General features: G+C 47.2%; 1 protein-coding gene across 2 annotated transcripts in view; it reads left to right on the forward strand.

Moving 5' to 3' along the window:
• The window catches only part of Tgfbr2 (transforming growth factor beta receptor 2), an 87,304-nt gene extending 70,384 nt beyond the window's left edge, over positions 1 to 16,920 (forward strand). For both annotated transcript variants that reach the window (XM_052187046.1, XM_052187047.1), the window contains 2 exons: positions 11,516 to 11,643; positions 14,075 to 16,920. In XM_052187046.1, coding sequence (XP_052043006.1) covers positions 11,516 to 11,643; positions 14,075 to 14,254 — 308 coding nt within the window. In that variant the 3' untranslated portion in view covers positions 14,255 to 16,920. The remainder of the gene's footprint in view (positions 1 to 11,515; positions 11,644 to 14,074) is intronic.
• Positions 16,921 to 17,330: the final 410 nt, after the last annotated feature.

The following is a 17,330-nucleotide window of genomic DNA, read 5'->3' on the forward strand; positions in this document are numbered from 1 at the left end:
CTGTGGTGGTATGTAAAGTTGAAAACAACAGAAGAGTTGACCCAGTGCCAACCACACACACACACACACAAACATATGCGCACACACACACATGTACCCCCTCATAAATATGCACACACATACATACACACAAAATTAAATTTAAAACAAGATTAATACAAAGAGTGCAATGTGTAATTTCAGCACTCAGGGTGCTAACAAAAGAGGATTAATGCAAATTCCTGGTCAGTCAAGGTAAGTTACATAGTACCTCACAGGCCAGCCTGGGCCAGAGAGGAAATCCTGTCCTAAACACACAAACCCATAAACAACAAAAATTCGCAGAGACTGGAGGCTACCCGTCTATCATTAATCCAGTTTAAAACTTAGCCTACATCCAAAAGAGAAGAAACATCGTAACACTCCCGAGTCAGCAGTAATGTGCACTTCTGGATTCGCATGGCTCTGACTCAGCCTGGGTGCTTCTCACCCTTCTTCACTTGAGCTGCAGTAGTCTTCCTGACCTTAATCCTTGTGAAGCTGGAGCAGGCACCTCAGAGCCTGGATCCCACTTTGGGTTTTGCTGACGCTTTCTCATCATTAGATTGAGGCGACGTGTCTCGAATAACAACACAGACATTGTGGTAACTTCGGAGCATATGGAACCATGGGCAGGGGTGCTGATGTCAGCTAGGCAGTCTGGCTGCCAGGTTCTCCACGGTGGAGATGCCATTTTTCAGTTTGTAAGGAGTAAATATAGAGGAAGATACTCTGACTTGTTCATAACCTTACCTGTTAATTTGAGGATCTACTGTGAGAATTCTCACTGGAAACAATTATGACTATGATGTGTGCCACCTGCAAATGTCTGGTTTTTTTTTTTTTTTCAGTCCTTGTTAATTAGCAGGCTTTTCATTCGGAATCTCTAGCCTTCCTCTCTTTACTCATTATTTATTCATTATTTGTGCATTTGTATCAACTGGAGTCAATGGGTATTTCTTTCATTTTATGGATGCCCACAAATATCCAATACTTATTTTGTTGCTTAAATAGCGACCTCTTTCATTATTAACCCAAACGTCCCAATGTACTGTCCAGGGCCATTCCAGCTGGACCCATTGCTGGTTCTGAGACTTTATCTCTTGCAGAATATGGTTGGCTATCCAAACTCCAAGGAGAATCTCAGTCTCTTCCTCACCCCTTCTTGAGCCACTGTCATCTATTTCTCTGGCCTCTGTAGAGACAGGGGATTCCTGTCTGCCTGGTACAATTCTCTCCCAGTTTCCTGCCTGAGAGGCCTTCCTCCATATGTCTAAAAGTAGCTCTCTCTCTGTGTGTGTGTGTGCGTGTGTTGTTTTCCTCACAGTTAAACTTGTTTAACAACTACCAGCCATTATAAATGATTTTCAGCTTAGAAGATTCAAAAGCTCCAAAATGAACTGTGAACTGATAGGCGCCATGCCCACGGCTATGCTGATCCTGACAACAAGGGTTTCTCTGGCGGCAGTATCTTCTCCCTTGCTTTGAGAGTCCAGCTTCTGTAGCCAGCCCCAGAGGTGGTCTGCTCTCCGGTCTTATTGACAGTCAGTCTAAGGCTCTAGTGCATTCCACTTTCATGGTAGTCACAGACAAGATCCCCTTCCTGTTGACAGATGCTGAGTGAGGGGGAATTGGGGCACGTGAGGTAGCTCCACGCTCACCAACTTTTATGGGCTCTAAAAAAAGCTACGGGACAAACAAGTTTCCTTGTGGAAGGAACCGGGTTCCGGTTTGTTCAGCTCATCTCAGAAAAGCCCTTTACAACCTTCGTGGACAAAACAGGCAGGAACTGGATGGAACCCATTCTGGCTCTCCTTTGTCTGATCAGAACTTCCCACTCCTGATTCTCCTGTCTCCACTCTGGCTGTAGAAACTGAGGCTGTATTCACCCTCATGGATACCACTCTGGGATCTCTCTATAAACTCCTTTCAGGTCCTGTCTCTGGACTCCATTTCAAGCAGTTCCCTGGGACTAACCCTCTGCCGTGAACTTTCTTGCACTCAGGGACTGTTCAGTTATAGAGGCAATTGCAAAAGGGGGCATCAGAAGGAGACAGAGCTAGAGGTCCAGGCCAGCCTGAATCAGTAGATGCCAAGGGAGGACAGTGAGCAGTGTGGCTTCTGGTCCTTTGTCAGTGCTCCTCTCTCAGCCAGTCTGGTCTCTGTGCAGAGCAGTCCAGGGGAGGGAGATGCACACAGCACAGCTCTGGGGATGTTACCCTGGGCATTACCAAGAAGACAGTGTAAACAGAAGATAAATAGCTCCTTCTGAAGCCAGATCTAAGCTTCCTTTAGCATGAAATATAGCCACAGAGTTCCACAGAGCATCATGGGAAGCAAAGAGTGGTCTAAAGAGGAAGAAGCTTTGGTCCAGATTAAGGAATCACAAACACTGGCCAGGCAGTTGCTTCGTCCATCTGTGCACTGAATCCACCAGAATGGCATTTAGAGCATGCTGTGGGCTTCCTCAGTGGTGGGACAATAGAGGAGCCAGGAGCCCTGGAGCCACTGGCCTGCCCCTTCCTAGGACAGAGCCAGCCTGACTGGTGGGGAAATGGGAAGGTTGTGTGGGGGTCGGAGCCCCTCTGTGCATCCTGCGCTAGAGCCACACACAGCTCTTCAGAAGGACGAGGCAGTACTCCTTAGGGGCCTCACTTCTGACAGTCTGCATCTGTGAATCTTCCTGTCCGCCTTGGTGAATTTCTCTGTGTATGGGTGCATGTGGTCTCTCTCTCTCTCTCTCTCTCTCTCTCTCTCTCTCTCTCTCTCTCTGTGTGTGTGTGTGTGTGTGTACTTATGTGTGCACATGTGGGTGTGCAGGCCAGAGGTCAACCTCTGGTACTGTTCTCAGGAAATATCTACCTTGTCTTTTGAGACAGGATGTCTCAGTTTCCTAGGTCTTGCCATTTAGGCCAGATTTGCTGGTTAGCAAGACCCTCTGGAATGACAGGCGTGTGCTGTCATTAACAAACCCTAGGGTTTTGGTGTTTTTTTTTTTTTTTTTAATTTGGTTTCTTCTGATTAAACTCAGGTCCCTGTGTTGATTAGGCCAGCACTTTATTGACAGTCATCTTTCCTGCCCCCGGATCCCTGTTAAGAGACACCAAGGCTCTTAACTTCTGTGCATGGATGCTTTAAAATCTGACTTTTTAATCCTTATTTCTCTGAGGATATAGTCATTCACTCATTCACTCATTCATTCATTCACCCCCTCACATGATAGCTAAGGTTCTCATGCTCCGGCACTATTCTCCCTGCTGAGGAATAGGAGTTCACTTTTAGTTTTGAGGCAAAACGTGTGGTCTTGCTCACAAGCTCGCAGGAGCAGCAGCACCCTCACAATTGCCTAGACCCGGTCTCCCAGGCACAGGAGAGTCAGGAAGGTAGCGCTAAACCTGTGAACTGCAGGCCCAGAAACTCCCTCTCCCCAAGGGACCAGATCCAGGAAGGGGCGGAGCTGGGACACACCAGCAAGGGATGGATGGATACAATCAGTTTAGAAAGAAAAATCTATCAGATTTAGGGGGACAGGTAACGCTATGGTGGTGGGTACCACGGACACTTGGCGCATCTCAAAGGATGCAGAAGAAAACCAAGGAGAAGGAGCTGAGTTGTTTGAAGAGGAGAAGATGCAAGTGTGGTGGTTGGCGTACCAGTTTTCTGGTGGAGAGAAGGCAGGAGACGTCAACTGGGCAAGGGCAGACACGAGAGTGGCTCTCTTTTACAAAGAGCTTCTGTCCCAGGCCAGGCAGTTGGCCTGGGGTCTGGACAACTGGTTGCACTGTGGTGTGTGGGAGGCGGATGAGGGAGCTGTCCAAGGCCCCCTTGGGGGACACAGCAGGCACAACATGTATTCATCCTCAGGCAGAACTGGCCCATTTGTGAACCGACCCCAATCCCCGGCCACCTGGACCTCTGAATAAAATCTGAAACACAGTGGCCGGTGAGCCAGGGCTTGACCCAGACATTTCCTTCTCCTTGAAGAAGTCCCAAAGGGACAACAGGCCAAGCAGAAAGAAATGGGGGAGGAGGTTTGGAGAAACTTCGGGAAGACCAGGATGAAAACCATTTGTGTTGAATGGACTCCAAGACAGGACCATTTGGAAAGTAAATATAAAATTAGAGTAGCACTGCCTTGGGGGTGGGGGGACACGGTCCCACTACAGCCACAACAGCTGTGGGCCAGATGCAGATGGTCAAAGCCATACCAGAGCTGTCTGGGGGGTCGGATCTGTGGTGATGCAGAGAGGGGCAGGGAGGCTGCTGGACTTCCTGAAAGTCAGGAAGAGCAGCAGCTGGTCCTTAGCCTGGGCTGTAGGGAGCAGCGAAGGATGAGAGAGTTTTGTGTAAGACAGAGGAGGTGTGTTTTCAACATGAGGGGGGGCACAGGGCATCCTGTCCAAGAACTCTCAGGATGGCACAGGGGCTAGCTGGACTGTGCAGAGATGTCTGCTTTAGTCCGAGCACCCTGGATCCCTCAGAGGAACCCTGGGTTAACATCAGTTCTGGCACGATGCCAACCCCACCACCTCCAGTGCCTGTGGTTAGAGGAATGAGACGGTCGTGTCCTCTCTCCACCTCCAGCGCCAGCCGCAGCCCCACCTTCCCCAAAGCCAGAACACAAGTGTTTGTGCCCTGGGGGGAAATCAGGACAGTCAGGGAGATTTCTTTATAAAAAGTAGTTTTAGGGGATTGCCAGGCCAGGAAAGTGGGGAGGGTTGGTAAGCAGGGGAGGGGGGATAGGGGCTTTTCGGAGGGCTAACGAGGAAAGGGGATACCATTTGAAATGCAAATAATGCAAATATCTAATTTTTTTTTCTAAAAAAGCAGTTTTTCCATAGCTTGTTTAGAAGTTGCCTAGTGTCTCCATCCAGCAGATCCCTAAAGGACAGAGCCTGTGGTGGAGAGGTCACAGGGAAGGAGACATTGGTCAGGTCCTCCGCGGTCAGTGGGCGGGGTATTCCCTAGGGCGAGCAGGGCTCTGGGCAGGATAGGGTGAGCAGTTTCTGAAAGCACTTGTTTCAGACTTGCTATAGGATAAGGAAGGATTCAGGAAGTGACTTTAGTTTCTTTACGACATTATTTGTTGGGGCAGCACACATGTGCCGTGGCTTGTCGTGATGTCCAGGGGACAGGTTGTAAGAGTTTGGTTCTCTCCATCCACCACAGTGCTCTCAGGATGCAATTTGGGTCTTCAGGTTTGTCAGCTGATGTCTTTGCCCACTGACCCATTTTACCACCCCAGTAAGTGACTTTAATGGCAACGCAGTATAGCTAGACCCGCCCGACTGGGATTCGGTTTTTCCCGTAATTCATTTCTGCTACAGTTTGCTGAAGCCTCTCCCTGTTGAACTGAGGGCAACTCACCCGCTCTTTTATGAAGACGTAGACTGAGAAGCGCTCACTCATAACCAGTAAGGTAATGATTGAAATCACGTTTAATCTTGCTGAAGCCACTTTGGTGGAAGGACCCAGGGGCACAGTGGTGAGAAGAGATCTGATTTTTTTTTCTTTTTAGAAACCTTCATTCAGTAATTTCATGAGTTTAAACATGAGCACTTTCTAAATTATCTTAAGATAAGTAGATAAGCCGAGTCAGTATGAGTTCAGGTGGGTCCTTTACTGAGGAAGATTGAACGCTTTGGTCTTCCAAGCTGTGGGGAGATACTGGGAGCCAAAGGGCCCAGGCCACCGATGTTCTACCAGTCAACCACTCTGCTTCACCTCCAGGACGATTTTATGGTACAGACTATGAGAGTCCCATCAGTGCCCACCACACTAGTGCAGGACTCCCCATCTGCTAACCTTCTCCCTCAGAGGGTCTGACCTCTGACCTTGTTTCTCAGAGTCCAGATTTTAACTCAGGACTCTGCCCTATCAAGGTGAACATCTGTCAAAATTTGAAGGAAATTCAGAACTGAAGAAGAGTTGGAAAATCTTCCCACGTTCATGTTCCCAGGTTCCCATGGGGGCTCAGAGAACAGCAAATAGGATTCCTTGAATAGCCATGGAAGTAGCAGCCAGTATCTCTGCTCTAGTGTCCAGGACATGACACTAGGTATATTGGCTAAGTGACAGGTGCACACAGAGCCAAGTGTAAGTCTTCTGGGCTCACCTTGTAGGAGAAGAGAGGAGAAAGGTCAGGACCAGGGTGTTCAAAATGAGGGGAAAAAGAAGAGTCAATAGACTCTGTGGGAAGACAGAAATATCCAGCATGTATTGTTACCTGCTGTGGATGCATATATTGGGCAAGGGTAACATTTTCGGGGGTTGAAGAAGAAGTCAGTTTGAAATGTGAGGACAGGGATGGGAGATGGCTCAGGAAGTGGAGCCACCTGCTGCCAGGCCTGGGCTCTTGAGTTCAAATCCCAAGACCCATGTGGTGGAAGGAAAGATTGAACAACTCCCCAAAGGCGTCCTCTGACCTCCACAAGTGTGCCATGGTTTGCAATTAATTAATTAATTAACTGCAGATCCTCTCTCCACTTCTAACCTGGGAGATTACTTGACTGATTGACTAACTGAATTGGTTTTGAGTTGGGCTCTCTGCAGTGCAGACTGTTTGCCTGAAGGTCACTGTACAGCCCTAGTTGGCTTTAGATCCATACCACCCCCTTGCCTCAGCCTCCCTGAGCTGAGAAAACCGACATTCACCACCGTACCTTCTTGAGAAGTCATTTCCAAGGGACAGGCACCTGCTGGTTTTGGTCACATGATGCTCTTTGTCCCCATCCCATTTTTCCATGTTAGATTTAAAAGGCAACAAAGCTCTCAGATCCTCCCCGTATGACACAAAGAGCTAGTCTCTGCCAGAGCCTTGCAGGTGAATGACCCTTGACCCCCCCTCCTTCCCCATTTTAGCCAAGGAGAGGAAGCAGGCTTTGTATCCTTTTAGAGCACAGAAGTCTCACAGTTCCCAAGGTCTCAGGCAAAACGAAGGGAAACTCAGTTAAGCTTCCCCTTGCTTTGAGGAAAATACATGCCTCCTGTCCTCTTCCACTGGAGCATCCACTACTTCAGCTTCGAGCTGAGGCTCTCGGCAGCCACCTTCTCCCATGCTTTATGGAAGCCTTCTTCAGCCCACACTGAATTGAAAAGTTAAAATAAGTGCTGTGATTGAAAGCTGTGACCAGAACAACTTAAGAAAGGAGAGGTTCATTTAGGTTCATAGTTTTAGGGTACAGTCAGTCACAGATACAGGACCATGAGGAGGCTGATGGTCACGGTGCGTGTCCCACGGTCGTGAAACTGGGAGGGAATGTAGTATTCACCTAGATTTCTCTTTTGAGGCTTTTTGCTTAGTTTTTGATTGCAGCCTGCTGAATGGTGTTGCGCACATTCAGAGTGGGGGGCTCTGTCCTCCCCGAACCTCAGGAGCACACCAAGAGGTGTGTCTCCCAGGTGATTCTAAGTCCAGTCAAGGTAAAAGTAAAGTTTAGCCATCACAGATGACTCTGAGGTTAGAACGTGGAGTGGAATATAGGACAGCTGTAGTTAATAACACAACCATACGAGGGTTGCCTTTCTTCTTCCAGCCTGTCGGCCATGGGGTGGACAGTGGGCTTGAGGGTCATCCTGATATTTTTCTTCTCTGTGGTACAGTGTTTTGCCCTGCCTTTCTAAGCATGGGTAAGAGAATTGTGGTTCCTGGAGCACTCTCTGAAGTGCTCCCTGGGAAGGAGAAGCAAGAAAGCTTTCCGAAAATGCAGAAACACCTCATCAGACCACCATAATGCAGGGTAGCTCTGAGCATCTGCAAGCCCCGCCCCCCAGAGGTAGAGAGGCAGTCATCTTCAGGTGGTGCACTGAGGGGACAGAAGCCAAGAGAAAGGAGATCTTACTGGGCAGATGGCTTGGACCAGTACTGCCAGTAAGAGGAGCTGACTTAAAGATTGGGGGAGGCATTATTCATTGAGGAGCACGACAGCTCACGGGAAGAAAGGAGGGAAGGAAGGAAGGAAGGAAGTAAAGAAGGAAGGAAGAGAAGCAGGAACAACCAGGGAGAAGAAGCTGAGCCGTGACTTATAACCCACCCCAAGCCTGGCCTCAGCCTTGCCCCACAGAGGCTCTAAGAGAGCCTTGCAGAGACAAGAAGAGGATTGGATTGGTTTGCCTTGTGAATGGCTGCCCATGGCAGGTAGCTGTCATGTTCTGGCATCTCCAGACTGGGACAGTTCCATCAGCTCAGTATAATTCTGCAGAGATGGGAGAAGGAGCGAGGCCTCTGGGCAACGCTTGAGCCAGTCTAGAGTTCATAGCTTGGTAGAGGGTGTCTAGTCAGGCAAGAAACATAACTGTAAGGGCTGTGGAAGAGAAATGGAGAAAATGGAGAGTCTGTACAGTACCTAACGAGTAACTTATAACCACACAAACTCCATGATGCCTTATAACCATACAAACTCCATGATGCCTTATAACCATACAAACTCCATGATGCCTTACAACCACACAAACTCCATGATGCCTTATAACCACACAAACTCCATGATGCCTTGTCCTTGCTTGGGATAGGACAACAAGGAAATATACTCTTTGGTTGAATTGGGCCATGAGATAATTTGGAAGGGAAGATGGCGGTCTCTCCAGTCACTCCATTCATTCTGTGGGAAGCGTTGGAGATGAGTGTGGTGTCTCATCTGGAGCTGGTGCTTACTCTCCCAGGCTTTTGCTTAAAATCATCAGTTTGGATTTACTGGATGCCCGCCATGTACAAAACAAAGTCGAAAGCACCAAGCAGAGAAAGGACAGAAAATCCCACCTCAGCCTGGAGCCCCAGATCGGGGCTCATGGTTAACATCAGGCTAACGTCTGACGGAGGATAGGGAATGGGAGAAAGAAGCAGTGCGTGTACCCAAAAGTCAGATTTCAGAATTTACCCTAAGGCCAGTGTAGATAAATTATTTGAATGTTCAAAGTAAAAAGGGGAGAGGGGGGGTCACGTGTTTGTCTCAATGTCATAAATGCAATTACATTCTAAAATATAATAAGAGAAAAATCAGAATCTATGAAAAATTAGCTACAAAAATACCCCAGGGATTGTTGATAACAAAAAAAGGAGAATGTAAAATCTGGGGGAGAGGTGGGGACACTAAGAGAGAGGTAGGAGGTGGTGGGCTGTTATCATCAAAATAGAGGTATAAATGTATGAAAATATCAAAGAATAAATGAGAATTAAAAAAAAATCAGCAAGACTAGCAGTGGTGGTGCACACCTTTAATCCCAGCACTTGGGAGGCAGAGGCAGGCAGATTTCTGAGTTCGAGGCCAGCCTGGTCTACAGAGTGAGTTCCAGGACAGCCAGGGCTACATAGAGAAACCCTGCCTGGGGGGGGGGGGGGCAACAAAAATGGAAAAATCAGCAAGCAAATAAAATGATAAAATAAGATTTCCCAAAACTTTTCCACGGGGGTGAGATTGAAAAGATAAATGTGCTTCTGAGAAAGTGAAAGAGAAAAAATAAAACAGGAGATCCCTCTTTAAAATTCCATGTTACCATGAAACATGGTAACAGTTCTTAGCACAGAAGGCAATTACTAAAATGTTTGCTCATTAAAGAAAATTATCTCGAAGGTAAAGGCAAAAGATTCCAGACTATTTGGGAGGGAAGGTGGGCTTCCGCTTCAACTCTAGTAAATGTTTATTGTTGGGATGGCTTCTTTCTTTCTTTCTTTCTTTCTTTCTTCCTTTCTCTCTCTCTCTTTCTTTCTTTCTCTTTCTTTCTTTCTTTCAAGAATTATTTATTTTATGTATATGAGTACACTATAGCTGTTCTCAAACACACCAGAAGAGAACATCGGATCACATTACAGTTGTGAGCCACCATGTGGTTGCTGGGAATTGAACTCAGGACCTCTGGAAGAGCAGTTAGTGCTCTTAACCACTGAGCCATCTCTCCAGCACCCTGCTGGGCTGTTTTTTTTCTCACTCTCTCTCTGTCTCTCCATCTCCATGTCTGTTTCTCTCTCTCTCTCTCTCTCTCTCTCTCTCTCTCTCTCTCTCTCTCTCACACACACACACACACACACACACAATCCTTCGTAGTGTTAGGGACTGAACTTTAACCCAGGGCCTTGTGCACTTGTGCATGGTAGGCGAGCACTCTGCCTCTGAGCCACACAGCCCCAGAACGTTCTCATTCTCTCCGTCCAAAGCTCTCTACCAATTAATTATAAACACCAACATTTTTATCCCCCCTCCCCTCATAATCCTCTCCCAACACCCAGAGAAACACCACTCTCTCTTCATCTCTGTGAACTTGGCTCCAAAGAGATTTAACTCTCCTTCCTGCTGTCACAGTACTACACCTGAGGCTGGGTCACTAAAGGAAAAGCTTTCTTTTGGCTTGTGGCTTTGGAGACAAGGGAATCCAGCAGTGTGGCCTGGTGCTCCAGGCACCACCACAGTGTGAGGAGCAGACTGGCTTGTCTTGCTCGCCTTGTCAGAGCTAGAGCGTCCCTGTGTATCCCAGCAGGCCCTGAATCTGCTACTTCATCTGACTGTGAAGACGCCCCTGGTTCTCTCTCTCAGTGCCTCACGAGGCTAATCTCCAGAGTGAGTTTTGGTGGAGACATTCCATGGAACCACACCATATTCCCCTTAAGTGTCTGACTTACTTAGTAACGTCTTCAGGAACCATACACTTTAAAAAAATCTGCCGGGCAGTGGTGGCGCACGCCTGTAATCCCAGCACTCTGGGAGGCAGAGGCAGGCAGATTTCTGAGTTCGAGGCCAGCCTGGCCTACAGACTGAGTTCCAGGACAGCCAGGGCTACACAGAGAAACCCTGTCTCAAAAAACAAAACAAAACAAAACAAAAAACAAACAAACAAACAAAAAAAAACCCCCCAAAAAAACCAAAAACAAAAACAAAAAAAACAAAAAAAACAAAAAAACAACAAAAAAAAAATCTTTCAGACCTCCATTCCTTTGGAGGGCGATTGTCCCCGTGATCATTTTTGGAGTCTGTTTTATTACTGGGGGTCTATGGAGGACCAGAAACTTTGTAATACATTCAGCTTTCAAAACTATTTTTTATTTTAATTTTTTATTTATTTTAATTACTTTTTATTATTTTGATTGTATGAGGGTTTTGTTATTTTGTTTGTATGTTTGTTGTATGAGTGTGTATGTGTACCATGATATGTATGATAATCTGTTTCTCTCCTTAGAATAAAGGATCCTCTCCACCAACTGAGTGTGCCTGCACTATGGGAAAGCTGGGTCCCTGCCTGCCTTAGTCCCTAGGTGTCAGCTATTAGCATGATGTCTAGAAGGACCAAACAATCAATCACCAGTGGACTATGTCCCAGCCCTTCCAACCCCACCCCTGCTTTCTTACTTTAATCCACCACCATTACAAGGGTTCTAGCATTGTCAGGTTCATTCTGCCCTTGGATACCTCATACTACCCAGCCAGGCTCTCTCTCACGAAGCACACTCCCCTCAGCTGTGTAAGTGCCCTGTGCTCATCTGCCCCGTGTCTGCCTGCTCTCTTCACAGAAGTGAAAGATTACGAGCCCCCGTTTGGTTCCAAGGTGCGGGAGCACCCCTGTGTGGAGAGCATGAAAGACAGCGTTCTGAGAGACCGAGGGCGGCCTGAAATCCCCAGCTTCTGGCTCAACCACCAGGTAAGGAGTGCTGGCTTCCAATGATCATAAGGTCTAGAGGCTATGCTCACAGGCGGGCAGCAGAGGATTCTGGGAGAGGGAGCTTTGCTCTGAGTGCCGAGCCCTCGGTTCTCTGTAACTCCGTTGGGTGTGTGTTCGTAAGGAAAATTCCAATATAACTGAATGACCCTGGCCTCAGCAGGCTTATGCAGCATTCCCAGATAACCACTGCAGGGCACTGGTCACCTTTCCCAGGCTCTCTGGCTGCAGAGTTAAGATGTGTTGCTAGCTGTGTCTGCTCCCACGCCTTCTCACGAGGAGCCTACACTCCTTCCTTCTGGGCTCTGACTTTGCTTGTCCGAGGTCCTTTGACCTCAGAAAGAAATGCTTAGCAGTTGGAAGCAAACGGTGTTGTCAGGTTCTTAAGTGCTGGCTGTGCCTGGAGATGAGAGGGCAGCTGTATATGAGCATGCTTGGAAAAGAGGCTGGCTTACCTCAATGGAGGACAGGAAATCAATGCAGAGGAACCGGCTGGTGAAGGAGGGGGCGGGGCAGCCTGTTGAGTGACATTCTCACAACTCACCGGCCTTCTGTCCCAAGAACCGGAAGTTAAGGCTGTTCATGGCAGAGGTTGAGGAGAAAAGAAAGGGTAGGTTGTGAGTGAGAAACCGTTGGCCACAGGTGTGATGGACACGAGAAAGCCTCAGTAAAGAAAGAGCTAGAACAGCGTTTTCCTGTCTCTCCTGTAACATGATTCCTTTTCATCCAGCAAAGCCCTTTATTGCTTACTCTTTGAGAAGTCCTTCATCCTTGCCGACCTTGGCTGCGCAGGTCTCCCTCAAGGCAGGGGGAGTTCAAAGGAGAGCCAGAAACAGCAAGCCAGGCACAACCAGGAAGACAAACGGGGCAGGAAGTCTGCTCAGAGCAGCCCTGGCCCAGAGCCAGCCCTGTGATCAGGGAGTAGGTGAACCAGGCTTCCCAAAGTCAGAGTAGTCACAGGAGTCTCAGGCAAATTGTCCTTGGTTCTAAAAATGCAAGGCTGATTGTAGAAACTCAGGATTTAGAAGGCGCAGGAATGGTATGCTCCGTTGAAACTCTGTCACCGTCTCTTGAAGTCTCTCCTATAAAGTTCTCTTAATGAAGTCATTATTCATTATGATAAAATTCTGGAAAGAATTTGCATAATACATTTTTTCTCTTAATGAGATTTGTTGCCCTATTGATTTCAAGGTAATGCTTAATATTTAATTTAATTTACAGCCTGTAATTACTGTGTCAGAGCAAAATAAATGTTTCTGGTATAGCAACAATAACACTCTACTCTTAACAGGGCTATCAATCAATACCATCAGTTAAGTGAATTATGCAATTAATCCCACATCAAGAACTGGGGCGCAGGGAAGGGGGACTCCCCAGAAGTTGTGAAAGTTGCTGGTATTGCCAGACAAACACCAACTCTCCATGAAGAGTGTCGGATGTACCTTTGCCAGCTGTACAGAGATCCCCAGAGGCAATGTTGACCTCCAATGTTGTGGAAGGAGCTAATCTGATTTCCACCTCTCAGACTAGTCACTTACCTTCTGATTTTCTGAAAGAACTCAAGACATTAAGAAAGACATTCTTGACACAAAATGAAATCCAGCTGAGATAGAGTTCTTCGCTGCTCTAGACAGCCTTTCGTGTGTGGGAGTGGGGTTGTGTAGGAGTACCACCTTTGAAATGTTTTATGGTCAGGCATATTTGGCACACAAAGACAGTCAGAGGGCCTAGCTTAATGTCAGTGGAGATGGCGGGGTATCATGAGTCACCCTAGGCAGTTCTGGAAGCAACTTACTAAATGAGCCCAGGTTAATGTCTGTCCCAATCCGGGCTTGGGTGTCCAGCTCTGTTCAAACAGAAGGGTACCTACGCCCAGCTATGTTACAGTCTGAAAGAGGTAAGTTTTCAGAGGCCAGGAAAGAGGCAAGGGAAAGAGAGAGCCTGGGGAACAGGAGTCCTTCAGACCCTGAATGGATGTATTGGTTACATTCTATACAATGTGTGCCACCACAAATGAGTAGACCCTAAGCACTGGAGAGATGACACTATTAGTAAAGGTAATTTGCAAATTAGTGTGAGGACCTGAGTTTGAATCCCCAGTACCCATATAAAAAGCTGGGGGCCGTGATGTAATCCTGCAAGACAAGCACAGAAGGAAAAGGAGACAGAAGGATCCCGAGTCAGTGAGATCCGGGCTCAGTGAGAAACCCTGTCTCAAAGAGTAAGGTGTCTTTGAGGAAGACAGCTGACAATGACCTTTGACCCACACCTACGTACAACATACACATGAACGCATAGAAAGAACGAGCCTTATTCTGAACTGTGGACCTTGATAATGATGTATTGATACTAACTAATTCCATGGAGACCACCCACTGATGGCGCCCTTGGGACCCCCTTCTCTCCTCTGCAGGGCATCCAGGTCGTGTGTGAGACGCTGACGGAGTGCTGGGACCATGACCCCGAGGCCCGCCTCACAGCCCAGTGTGTGGCAGAGCGCTTCAGTGAGCTGGAACACCCAGAGAGACTCTCTGGGAGGAGCTGCTCCCAGGAGAAGATTCCAGAAGATGGCTCACTGAACACTACCAAATAGCTTTCTCTGGGCAGGCTGGGCCAAGCCCCCAGAAGCCGTCCTCCAGCCAAAGACCAGAGGCAGCAGGATGCTTTCCTGACTGATGCTTCTGGAAAACCAAGGACTTGCTCCCTTCTTCCCCAGTAGCTGCTCCATGTTCAGAAGTGGCAGCAATGCAGTGGCGGCGGTGGCGGCGGGGGATGAGTGACAGAGGGCATCCTATGCCTAGGACATCGTCATGGCATAAGCTGAGCTAGCACCTCCTCAGGAAATGAGATTGATTCTTACAACAGCCAATAACATTTGCACTTTATTAATGCCTGTATGTAAATATGAATAGCTATGTTTTATATATATATCTATCTATATATATATCTATATGTCTATATCTCTCTATATATAGCCGTACTCTGCAAGGAGACAAAGAAAACGATCAAAAATGTTCCCGGGGAATTAGTTTTTATTGGAGAGTTCTGGAATGGAGCGGAAGGGACTCGGGATAGCGTTGGCACTTGACAATCAGTCACACAAGCAATAGTTCCCCTGACTGCAGGGATGAGGGCACAATTGTATGAGAAGGATCCATGCCTTGCAGCCTGCTCTGGCCACAGAACACTGTTTTGCAAGCATTACCCTCTGCAGTAGGACGCTTCCCGGACCCAGGGAGCTAAGTCCTGACCCAACACTGTGTCCCAGGGTCTCCCAGGTGTCTTTGTTTCCCTTGATTGTTATCGTTGACATTTGAACCCCACATCTGACCTGTGAACCTTCTGACTTAGCCTTGAAACTTGGCCCCATCTTCCTGCTTTGACAAGCTTCCAAAATCAAAGAAGACTGCTCCCCACCCACGAGATTGATCCACCCTCTGCCGATAAGATTGAGTTCTTCGATTCTTTCCTTTGCATAAGATACTGTTATTTGTTCCCAGCCATTATCTTTTGTCTTTTTTTTTAAACGTGGCACGCCCGGCACCCAGCCCCTGAGGCTCCTTGTGTTTAATTTTTGTTGCTCTGCTGCTAGAGCCCCCAGCTTGCCATGGCAACTAGAGTGGGTTCCACTTCTCAGCCTCCCCAATAGCAGACAGGAATTGAATGGCACACACTGCCCATCCTCTACAAGTGTGTCGGGGACACTTTGAACCCTGTTTTCCTCGGTCAACACACTGTCGAAAAAGTGAGTTGAGCTTCTTTTGAACTATTTGGGAGGTTGCAGGAAAAAAAATCTAGATTACCCCAATAAGGAGAGAAGGTGGCTCCTAGCTCCGCCCCCAGGTGGCCTCATTTGCAGCCAGAAGGTGTGGACTCACTTCTCTCTGAGAAGCCCCCATGATTTCCCATTACCCACACTCACCCCTGTCTGGAAATGAAAGCTGCTTCTAGCCAGGATCCATTGTAAGAAAAGTGCATTTGCAAGCATGGAGAGATAGCTCAGCAAGTGAGGATGGTTTCCTCACAAACATGAGGGCCTGAGTTCAATCTCCCAGAACCCACTGCAAAAGCCATGTTCAGTGGGACACACTTGTCATCTCAGCACTGGGAGGTGAACATCCCTGGGAGCCCAGGGCTAGGAAGACTGTCTCCAAAGCAGAGTGACAACATCTGACATTGACCTCTGACCTCCATCACACATGCACCCATGAACACCCTTGCACACGTGCACACGGTAGAAATGTGCATTCATTTTGCCTTGCTCTGGGGACAGATTGGATTGCACAAACCCTATCTGATGTTATGATTTGAAATTGACATAAATTGGACCTCAGGAGACCTGCAGTGTGTGACCTCATCAGGTCAGGTCTCTTTGCATGCATATTAAGTTTCATCTGCCTCTCTGCAAGGGGCTGATTCTCTGCTCTAAGAATCTCCCTTTATGGCTACTGGTCTCTGCATGGTCCTAACCTGCAGAACTTACAAGTGCATATTTGAACAGGGGTCACAAAGGAGTTCCATGTAGAGATGGGGAATCTGTCCACTTGGACGAGAGCAGAGAATGAACTTTAATAGGAAGAGTGTTAATCCATCAACAAATGTGGATGTTGCAAATCAATCTTTTTTTTTTTAAAGAAAAATGTGGTTTTGAAGTTATATATTTTCAACCAAATAGGACCATGATTGGCGAACCATCAAGGGGTCTTTTGTTCCGACTGTAGGATACATGGTCAAGTTGGGGGTAGGATAAAAATCTATGCACTCTTTCCCATGAAAGTGGGCAGCAAACACCGTGGAAAGCCCCAACCCACTTGCTCCTTTGGGCTTGTGAGTGCTAACCTAGTAGCTGTTGTTCAGCGCCCTCTAGCGATGAATTTACAGAACGCTGGTCCACTAGTGGGATTTCTAGGGTTCAAAAGTGACTTCACTTCCGGGTCATCATCAGAAACTGGAATATGGTGTCATGTTACTGTGGCTTGTTTTGTTTATGCCATTTCTTTTCTTTATTCAAGAAAAAGACCAAGGAATAGCATCATTGTCATTCCTAAAAGTGTTGACTCTTGTTCACTATTCTGCATAAAGGAAAGGTTTTATTCTTTTATCAAACACTTCGGCCAGACTCATGTATTAAAATAGGAATGTGAATGCACAATATTCTTTTTTATATCAAAACCTAAAGCACTTATTTTCAACCTATGTGGTGTTTGTCTTTTATATAAATAAAAATGTCTAGTAGATCAAATAAATCCAAAGTACACAGATGACCTTGCCTTTTGTTGCTATCCCCTGTAGTCAAACCTACTTCACACACCAGATTGTTCTTCAGCGTGACAGAAAATGTCCTTTTGGACTCTTCCATGTGGACTGCCTCTTAGCAGTATTGTGAGTGCGTTTCCCTAGGCAGATGCACCATGTGCGATCTCCTCAGATTATGGTGCCAGGGACAGAACAGAGTAATGATTCCATCTAAGTCCCACTTGTGAAGCAAACAAGTTGCCATGCTTGCTAACAGAGTCTGTACAGGGGAAGTTCTGGGAGTGTGACTCACCCACAGAGTTTCACCCCCACATGTATGCAGACTTCCCCATAGCTCCTTAGACTGAGTGCTCTTCGGTTAGCCCCTGTACCCCCATATACTCCAGCTCATCCTGAGACCATAGAAGCACTTG

The sequence above is a fragment of the Apodemus sylvaticus genome, chromosome 7 (assembly GCF_947179515.1).
Source record: "Apodemus sylvaticus chromosome 7, mApoSyl1.1, whole genome shotgun sequence".
In the NCBI taxonomy this organism is placed as follows: domain Eukaryota; kingdom Metazoa; phylum Chordata; class Mammalia; order Rodentia; family Muridae; genus Apodemus; species Apodemus sylvaticus.